At 34.7% G+C, this 10,894-nt stretch overlaps 1 protein-coding gene across 2 annotated transcripts in view; it reads right to left on the bottom strand.

Moving 5' to 3' along the window:
• Positions 1-2,395: 2,395 nt before the first annotated feature.
• Positions 2,396-10,894, bottom strand: part of LOC106063045 (zinc finger protein 708-like) — a 31,916-nt gene continuing 23,417 nt past the window's right edge. The window contains exons 2-5 of one of the 2 annotated variants that reach the window (XR_008779830.1): positions 10,646-10,798; positions 8,157-8,294; positions 3,063-5,030; positions 2,396-2,869 (exon numbers count right to left, since the gene is read on the bottom strand). Coding sequence is in view for 1 of the 2 variants with exons in the window: in XM_056041763.1 (XP_055897738.1) it covers positions 5,014-5,030; positions 8,157-8,294; positions 10,646-10,798 (308 nt within the window). In the remaining variant the exon portion in view is untranslated. Of the gene's footprint in view, positions 5,031-8,156; positions 8,295-10,645; positions 10,799-10,894 lie in introns of both variants that reach the window. The other variant, XM_056041763.1, reaches the window with a different exon arrangement.

Below are 10,894 nucleotides of genomic sequence, written 5' to 3'. Positions count from 1 at the left end.
CACCCCTGTCCCTAACAAGACAGAATTGAGACCACCCCTGTCCCTAATAAGACAGAATTGAGACCCCCCTGTCCCTAACAAGCCAGCATTGAGACCATCCCTGTCCCTAACAAGACAGCATTGAGACCACCCCTGTCCCTAACAAGACAGAATTATCTTTTGCTTTAGTTGTAGAAGGAAAGTGGAGCCAACAGTCTAAAGCTTCTCTAGAATTCACTTGGAGGTGTGGTGGCTGAGCAGTAAGGTACTTGGATTTGGATTCCAAACATGGGTCCAGGGTTTGAAGACTAGGATTTTGAATTTTAGGGCTATTAAGCACCTTAAAGCTCACCCAGCTCTATTGGGTTCCTGACATTTGTAAAGGGAGTTGGTCATTGTGCTGGACACCTGACACATCCATTGACCACTGGACACAGAAACTGATGAGCTTTATATCATCTGCCCTACAGATTGCAAAGTTTGGAAAGGGAAGTTACACTTGCATATATATTTTTAAAATTTGCTCTACATCAAAAAGCTTCCATTTTTTGTCATTCACTTCACCTTTGAAATGATTGAATATTGAGGTCAAATTAGATTAGTTGACTCAGAGTTTCTATTATAGAGGATAATCACTGACTAAATCTTAATAGCGCTGCCTGTCATATCTTTTTAGTAATTTTCCATTTCATCTCTGATTAAAATTCTTCATGTTCATTGAAGTAATTGCTGTGCATTTCAAGGTGTATTGAGGCCATCACAATGACCTGCTGCAGTTACTTCCCTTTACTATTAAGTTTCAAATACATTAATAGTTATCTCAAAATGTGAATTCAGTAACATGTTTTATGCAGACCAAACCTCGATGATACATATATAAATGTAAAAAGACTTGTATACATATTATTTATCCAAGAGGTTGTTTAGTTACTTTTAAGTTAGAGTTATGTCCTTTTGAAAAAGTTATGATACCAATTTGTTTAGCCAAATATTGTGCTAAAAATTCTCTTTACTACAAATTTAAAAGACCTGATACCCAAAGGGATTCAAAGATCAAGATTCTTCATGCTGCAGTTTTTCATTGATATATTTATTTTATAAGCAGCTTATTATTGGATTTATGTTTTTCTTTGTGAAGCTCCAGTCGCATAGCCCTACAATATAGTTGATTATATCAATTCTAGAACAAGCTTTTTAAAAAATTTAAACATGTGTTAAGCTAATTAGACCTGGTTCCATAAGGTTGGAATTGTTAGTAGTGATATGGATATAAGCACCCTACTACCAGTACATAGATGAAATCAGAAGCTAGCAATTCTGAGACAGTTTGAAGCATACAGTGCTACTCCCTTGCAGAGCCTCCGATCTCAACTGTATTGGCATTTACCATTCCTTCAAATAGCTGCATGGAGAGGGGGGAACTGCTGAGTGGGGGGACATCATTCCAACCAAAGCTGATGCCTGGGAGATGAGATGATCCTTCGCCATAGAATCAGATCAACGTTTGAGATTTGCTGATAGTTTTAGACAGAAACTTGCTCAAAGACAAATATTGTTACAAAACCAGTAGCTAAACCCCCCCTGTTTGTAAGAATTTTTTGGTGACAGAAGGAAAAGAATGAAATTTGTACAATTTTAGAATAACTAAATCTAAGGGTTGCTGGGGGGGGGGGGGGGGGGGGGGTTCAGCCATTTTTTACCCCCCCCCCCCCCCTCCCTTGATAAAGGCACATTCCTCGTCCCATATGCTAGGACAAATTTGTACAAATACTCCTTCTTCCCTAGTGCTATTAGAGCATGGAATGGGTTGCCTGAGCTAGCCAGGAAAACCAGTGACTTGGCAGAATTTAGGTCATTGGTATATGCATGACTAAATGCATGACGCTTAGGACGTAATCATCTTCTTTTTTTGAAGTAACGTCTGTATTATATAAGATAAGATTTTGTTTAGTACCAGTACCTGGTAAATATATCAATCAACACATTGGACTTGGGTAAGTTATATAGCTTAAAGACATCCGTACAACTTTTTAAAAAATAAAATTATATCAGACTTCATTTGAGTGTCAGCCTGAGAGACTCCAATCCTCTAGCTAAAGCATTGGACTGAAACCCTGCTGAAGTGCTCTTCCTAGCTCTGTTGAACAGCAAATATTAATGTGACATGGTTTCCTCTTTCTACCTGCACTGGGGCACTGTGGGTTCAAATTTGGCCTACAAACTGCATGAAATGCTGGATATCTGGCATAAACCAGTGTCAAGGGGGCTTGAGTTCAAATCCAGGTTTGTTTTTGCTGAGCAAAGAAATGTCTGAAATATCATTTCCCCATATAGGCAATACAAAAGTAATTTGAAAAAAAAAAATATTTAGCACAGACTAATTACAATTTAAAAAAAAAAAGCAAAATGGTTCTAATATTGTAAAATGAAGGCCACTTTATTACAAGGTATACATAAATATAAAAATGAGTCAATAAAATCAACGTATAAGAGGCACAGCTTATTTAAAGTTAACAATCAACTTCTTGGAATGTCACGATAAAACTGAAACTGCTGCTTAAATAAATGTTTATTGATAGTCCTGATATTACTTTTAGTAGTAAAAGATTATACAGAATCAAAAAAACTTCATTTAGACTTTTTGATTTTGAAAGGGAGACAATTCAATTAGAAGTTATACTACCTAGAATTAAAAAAAAAAATATGACAATTCTACTGTAGAAAGATACAAAGGGATAAAACTAAATATCAGTTGTTATTCTTAAAATAAAAAAAAAAAGGGAAATTTAATGTACATTTGACACATTAGCGTATTCTGTTACAAAAATATAAACTTGATCAGAATATTTTATTGTCAAAGATAGTATTGCTAGAGTTGTATACCCTAAACCTTGATCAGAATCAGATGGCTGCCTGGTCGTGCGGTTTGCACGCTGGACTGTCGTTCAGATTTATCGATGGTCCAGGGTTCAAACCATGCCCTCTCCCATCCCCTGTCGTCCTGCAGGAGGTTTGGACTAGGAAGTAATTATCTTCAACTCTGAAGGAACATCCGAAACATGTAAAACATTTTACAAACAAACCTCTTACAACAGATATTTGTTCTGTCAAAACCAAATTTTAAAAGCTAATCAGCATGCTGATCTATCGGTTCACATGGTATAAAACTCTGCCAGGTCATTGTTTAATGAACAATGTAGTGAACACCCAGAACTATACTTAAATACTTGATGTAAACTACCAACACGGTTCAATTTATAAAGAATCTCCACTGAAGTCTGTAAATGACTGTAAATGTCACATGTAAATTAGGAGTGCGTCTGGTGTATATGTACACTTTGGTTTCTTATAGTTATAATGTTTTTTGTTAGGTGTAATGCCCAAATTGTAAGACAAATTTCCATACGGACAATAAAGATTGTTATTATTATTATCATTATATTATTAAAAACTATTATGTAAGTAAATAAATGTCTTTAATATGATATTCATATTCTACAAATATACAAACATAACAAAACTAGTATAAATTATCCAAAAGTTTTAAAAATTATTTAGTGCAGAAACTACATTAAATTTAAGATGTTTTTAAGATATAGCTGTAAAAACCTTAATTCTATAATACAAACAAATATGCCATTGTACAATATTTCATTTACAAAACATAATTGAAAAAAACTAGTAATTCAGCAGTGTTCAGAAGTAACATATTCATATAGAACTCTTCAAAGAAAACTACAGTTGATATTGCAGATATCAAAAAGTATTAGTAACAAGTTAAATACATGCCAGAGGTTTAAAATCAAAATATATCCAGTTATCATTTGTTCCTAGGTCTAAATACCTACACTGGTAAACTTTGTTCAAAAAAGATTCTACATAAAGAATATGTAATCTCAAAAATTTAATTTAATCTTTTAGATTTTATATTTTTGATGGACTCCTGTGATTGATTAACTTTACTTATGTTATTCAACCACAGAATTCCATCAAAAGCTCTAAATTTCATTAAGACATTATCATGTTGAAAAGTTCAGTTAGCTGTGTCAACTCTCTTTAATGCTTATAGTCATTAACAAATAAACCTCAAAGAAATCTTTGTTTAATTTCTAACTTAAAGTCAACAGTCAAAGTAAATGAATAGCAGGTACCTGGTAAATTTAAATTAAAAAACAAAACATTGTAAGTTTTTTCTCTAAGGGTTTTACAATTTCAGATTCAAAGACAAAGTTTATTAACGTGTTTGTCCTATATTTGTAAAACAAAAAATATGGTTAATGTCTTTAAACTCATACAAAAACACAAGAGAAATTTAACACTGTCACAGCATAAAAAAACTCCAATTAACCTTTGACCTTATCTTTCTTGGACACTCTCAGTATAAAGAAAACTAAACCATTCATGAACAGTATTGTCTTGAGCATCACAATGTAAGTGTTATGTGGTGACTACTAAAAGTTGTGTACACTTAATCTTTTATCACTCAATCGATGGAAGTCTTTCTAGACAAGTAAGCAATGGATTTCAGATATCGCTCACAGCTTCTGTGGTTGAATAATATCCAGGGAAAAAAAGCTGCTTATAATAATATCTGTTGAGCTTGACCATCACTTAGAGTGATAGTGGCACTATATTAAAAAAAAAAAAGATTAAACTAAACAGTATTGACAGGCAATGTGTCATTAAAAAAAGACACTTTCTAACTTTGGAATCTACAAACATTATGGATAGTAGAAAAGTAAGCTATACAGTTGCCTACTTTTTCTTGTTTCTTGTTTTTTCATTGCATTCTACTAATCTTATAATCATGAATATCTTTAATTATCTTAGTCATTGAGGCTTGGACAGGACATGCAATACTTAGATAATTGTCAGTAACATAATATTACGCTATATAAATATCCAGTCTATGTGAGCCTTGGTACAGTAGGCATATCCAAACACAAGTGAGAAGCCTTCTTCTGTAAGGTACTTGTGTAGTTAAGGAAGATCTCATATTTGTAAACAGGCTAACATTTTAGGCTCCTTAGCTGACTAATCTTTTGGACATTCTAGAAGAAAATAAATGCAATCAGGGTTTAATATAAATATCATCATCTCTTGAAATTCTTTTTGCAGAAGCTAAGAAAGAGACATCTCAAATAAGATAAGATGATCTCATAAAAAGATAATAGAGATCACAAATTATATCACATAGATCTTAAACAAGATAAGATAGATCTAAAACAAGATAGTATAGATCTCAAACAAGATAAAATAGATCACAAATTAGATCAGAAAGATCTCACAAGATAAAAAAAAGATCTCAAAAATATAAGATAGATCACAAGTTAAATCAGATAGATCTTAAATAAGAAAAAAAAAAGATCTTAAACATGATCAGATAGATCTCAAACAATATAGATCTCAAGCAAGATAAGATAATAATGAAACGTGACATCAAACATAAAAGCAACTTCTTGAGAAGAAGGTGAAGAAACTATAGTAATACATAGATAAGCCACAAGGAGGACTGGAACCTCGGACCTCAGAACCATCCCCAATGCATAGCAGTGACCAGATGCAAGTCTTCTTCTTCGTTCTCATTTTATAGATGAGGTAGCGTGTCAATGTGTTATGCGCCAGGAGGCCCATTGACTCTGACCAGCCTGCTTTTCTTTATGGGCATGCACCCATAGCCTTTGATCATCCAAGTTCATCTGCAAGGCAGCAGGTGTTTATTTTCAGAGTTTTCTCTCCTAGATGAACTGCTATCCCTAGCTAATGAGCTTCATCTACCCGGGCTTAGAGTTAAAGCGCCCTATACTTGCTTTTAGCAATCATTTCCTTAGATTTCTGAGATGTTTTTAGTAAATATTGTAGCCACTGGAATACTCCACCTCATCCTCAATGACTGCAAACCAGTTGGTCCACAGCTGTTTATTTGGTATTCACTGCTAACCCTTATATCTAAGGGTCCTTTCCCTATCCACCACCTGGGGATGCGCTTAGTAGAAGGTGGTAGCTCCCCCAAGCCGATGCAAGTCAAACTCTTTCTTGACTAACCCCACAGGGTGTCAAGGAGTGGCGGAAAGCAAGCTTAGAAACCAGAACTGTTGAGATGACAGCCCAGAGTGTACACCACAAGCAGCAATTCCTGACACATATTTTTTTTAAATAAAGAAAAACATTCAGCATGCGTAAATAATTTCAATAATGATTTTCAAGGTATTTCAAATGTTTACAAGGTCGAAATTCTGGATCACACAAGAAGAAACTATTAAATAGACAAAAATTGTAGTAACGACAAAAGTCTTTTCTTCTGAAGATTAAGGATGAGTGGAGTGTTTCAGGTGACTAGAGACAAACCCATCTGGACAGAATTATACAGATATATAGAACACTAACTTCAAATCACAAAATTTGTGTATCAGGATAATGACGAAAGTGAAAAAGAAAATCATTTTACATGGATACCGAATGGCATTTGACAATAGTATTAGTATTTATATAACAGTCAAATCCCAAGTGAAAAATGGGCATGTTTTGAACTTAAAGACACATAATAGTCAACTTTAGTATTTATATTCATAATTATCATGAAATCAGACTGGTCATGGCAACATTTTTATATGATTGCAAATCTGAGATGATGACTGCAGAACTAGAGAGGAGGATCCTAGCAATGGAATTGAGATGCTACTGAAAGATCCTAGGAATTACTTACAATGACCTCATCACAAGCAAAGTGATTAGAAACAGGATTAATACAGCCATTGAATAAAAAAAAACCTCAAAATTAAACTCTATGGCAATATCACATTGTCCTCAGGGCTCACAAAGACCTTCCTTCAAGGAACAGTTCCAGGAAAAAGAGGCAGACAGAGAAAGGGATGGGAAGACAACATAAAAGAATGGACAGGCCTTTTATTGAAAGAAATTCTATCCAAGACAAAAGGCAGAGGGGAATGGAGAAAGACATTCGACAGATCTTGTGAGGTGCCCCAACAAACTAAGGGATAGGAGAAGGTGAATGTTACAGACCATAATCAAGGTGAGAAATCAACAGTCAAAACAGAAATTTGAACAAAAGCAAAATAATAGCAAGCAGTTTGATACAAATATAAACCAGTTTGATACAACTATAAACCAGTTTGATACAAATATAAACCAATCTAACTAAACAACTAAAACCCATGTTTTTAATTCTGACTTGCCACTTATTTAAAACCTCCTTCCTTCTTCTGAGCACTCTTTCTTAGACTGTTTTAAATCTTTTAATTTTTCTCTGCATGTTCATCTGCAGATGAAATAAACTAAGAGCATTCATAAGCCCCCCCCCCCCAGTATGTTCATCTGCAGATTAAATAAACTAAGAGCATTCAACAGCCCCCCCCCCTTCTAGTGCCATCTTTTTGGCATTATCTCATCTTCTTATCTTATAAACTACAGATGATTATGTCCTACGCGTGTCCCTAGGTCAATGTAGTCACGCATGTTAATCAATGACTTAAATTCTGCCACTGGTTTTACTGGCTGACTCAGGCAACCCATGCCATGCTCTAATAGTACTAGGGAGGAGGGAGTATAAACTTGTCTTACCATATAGAACAAGGAATTTGCGTTTATCTTTGTGTCATTCTGAGTATTTTATTAGGTTTTGTATTTGAAGATAATGGTTCAGTGTTGTATGTATTACTGCTCCTATAGTTTTTTTTAACTCTTTTTATCTAAATTCAACAATTTTACTAAAGGTGTTACTATAATCAAATGTGAATATCTGTTTGTTATTAATCTTACTGCTAGAAGACCGTTGATCTTTGTGACTGTACAGGGCACTACCATTAACATTGGTCAGTGATACAGTTATACTCAAAAATTAAATACTCCATAAAACTGTAGTTTCTCAATACAGACAACAAACAGCAACATATTGTTGCTAGAGTTGTATACCCTGAATCTCTTACTTACAACAGATATTCATTCTGTCTAAACCAGCTAATTGAAATGCTGATCTATTGGTTCACATGGTATAAAACAATGCTCAGTGATTATAAAATGAACAATGTAGTAACACCCAGGACTATACTTGATGTAAACATAAGCCGTACCTCTAAGACTAAGGTAACTTTGTCCCATAAGCCTAGAGGTTGATTACAAACTATTTATTAGATAAATGTATTCAGTCTAAGACTTACTATTTTCACACCTGTCACCATAGTAACCCGTGGCAGCAGACTCACATTTGAATGCTCCAATATGATTGGAGGTAGTAATTGGTGAACAATTGCCGTTATTTCTGCATGGTTTACGATATTCACAAATGTTGCCATGACCTGTAGAACAATGGTAGAAATTTATTACAATTATATTTAATCTGTAGTAAGAGAAAATTGATAATTTAGTTTTATTTTGGCGGTGCTGTGGCTGAGAGGTACAGCACTTGGCTTTCAAACTGAGGGTCGTAGATTTAATCTTGGTGAAAACGGGGATTTTTTTTTGCAACTTCAGGATTCTTAGAATGCTCCGGAGTCCACCCACCTAATGGGTACCTCAAATTTGTTAGGGAAAGTAAAGGTGGTTGGTCATTGTGCTGGCCACATGACACCCTTGTTAACCATTATCAAGGGAAACAGACGACCTTTACATCATCTGCCCTATAGATCGCGAGGTCTGAAAGGGGAATTTTACTTCACTAGTTATATTTAGTGTATTGAAATAGTTTTATGACTAGGATACTGATAATGAAGATAAAACATTGAAATGTTAAAGATAGAAACATTCTTTTTAGAATAAGAATGCTTTTTTTAGATCATGTACTGAGTTTTATGTCATTCTTATTAAGATAATCAAATTTTCAATATTATTTAAAACAGAGGTCACCAAATCTAAAACAATGTTCACTTGGCTAACATGGACACGTATCTTGCTGTTTAGGTCTATTGTCGTTTTTTTCCCATATTTTCTCCAAACATGTAAATGAATTTAAATTTCAAGTATTTAAAATATATATAGGCATATTTCTCAGTCTTTTCCTTGACTCCATCATGGAGCCATTTTCTAAAAAGAACATTAAAAGACAAACAGGGAATCAAAATATAGCTCTCAGTGGCTTCATAAGCTTCATTCCTTATCCACAAGCGGCCATTCCATGGTAGTGATGGAAATTCCAGTTATATATGATGTAGAACATAAAGTCAGGGAAACTAATGATAGGAAAGGCCATCAAGCTCCTGTAACATGTTATTGCCAGAAGTGGTAATGGATATAAGCACTTCCATAAGGTTGTTATTGCCAGAAGTGGTAATGGATATAAGCACTCCCATAAGGTTGTTATTGTCAGAAGTGGTAATGGATATAAGCACTCCCATAAGGTTGTTATTGTCAGAAGTGGTAATGGATATAAGCACTCCCATAAGGTTGTTATTGTCAGAAGTGGTAATGGATATAAGCACTCCCATAAGGTTGTTATTGCCAGAAGTGGTAATGGATATAAGCACTCCCATAAGGTTGTTATTGTCAGAAGTGGTAATGGATATAAGCACTTCCATAAGGTTGTTATTGTCAGAAGTGGTAATGGATATAAGCACTTCCATAAGGTTGTTATTGCCAGAAGTGATAATGGATATAAGCACTTCCATAAGGTTGTTATTGCCAGAAGTGGTAATGGATATAAGCACTCCCATCAGGTTGTTATTGCCAGAAATGGTAATGGATATAAGCAATCCACAACCTATAAAATGCTATGAATGGCATGAGTCTCAATTAGCTTCTGATAAAATGTCAAACTCCTGACCTTCATATGTGGCTCAGAGATTGGGTCCAGCAGAACTGTTATTATTGACAGGAGAAGGGGCAAAGGTCAACAAGTGGCACCTAAAACAGTAAGCTTTGCAAAGGAAGGGCTTGTAAGCTTTGACTAGCTACCCATCTAAGACGAGAAACTCTTAAGGTAAGGGAAACTCTTAATCCAAACCTCTGCTGCCTGACGGCTATACAAGGGAAAATCTTCAGAAGGAAAAAATCAGGAGCTGGTGACTCCTAGGCAGATTGCAGCACACAGTGCTACATCCTGGCACAACCTGTGATACTGCTGATCCCAAACTGTATGATGTACCTGCCATTCATTTGGACATGTGGATAGCAGGGAACTGTTGTGTGTGTGACATTGTTTCAATCATAGGTAATGTCCAGGTTTTCATCTCGAGATGAACCATAGTTATTCCATGACTGAAGGAGGCCAACAAGGACTTTTAAGGGAGGTCAACCAAGAATCACTTACACGTTTCAATTCATTTGAGATAAACTAATTCTGCTGATCAAAGGTATCCAAAGGCTACAATAATAATAATTTTAATTTGTAAGAGTGCTGTTAACAATCATGATGTAGATTCAAGGCGCTGTGATTACATTACAAACATAAACATGAGAGCTAAGAGGACAAACTAATCTAAAAAAGTTAATTACAGAAAACAATAAGGCAGAGGAAGCTATCAAACATTGGCTAATATTATAGAGATAAATATATTTATCTATCAATTTAAAATTCTAAAAAAATTCAGGCTATGTGAAATCTATCTTATACTTTACAGATATTCCTATAGACAGATATGCATTAAATGCAAGGATAAGAAATCTTTGGCACAAAGTATTCAACAGTTATAAATAGAAATATTAAATGCCATACCACGAAAGTCTCTGAGACATTCTCTCTTAGTTTTGTATGGAAATGAATTTTCACAGCCCACAAATTCTTCTTCAATCCATGAACACTCTTTGTAGTTTACTCTACATTCTTTAAATCTCTGAGTGCAAATGTAGTCTTCAATGGTTTCAACACCTTTCAAAGAGAAAATAAAAATATGCATTAAAAAAAATGTAAATGTGTGTACAATATCACCAAGATAATAAATGGCTGCCTTGGTCCTGGGGTAAG

The sequence above is a fragment of the Biomphalaria glabrata genome, chromosome 9, assembly GCF_947242115.1.
Source record: "Biomphalaria glabrata chromosome 9, xgBioGlab47.1, whole genome shotgun sequence".
NCBI classification, from domain to species: Eukaryota; Metazoa; Mollusca; class Gastropoda; family Planorbidae; genus Biomphalaria; species Biomphalaria glabrata.
This window is presented reverse-complemented; position numbering and strand designations above follow the sequence as displayed.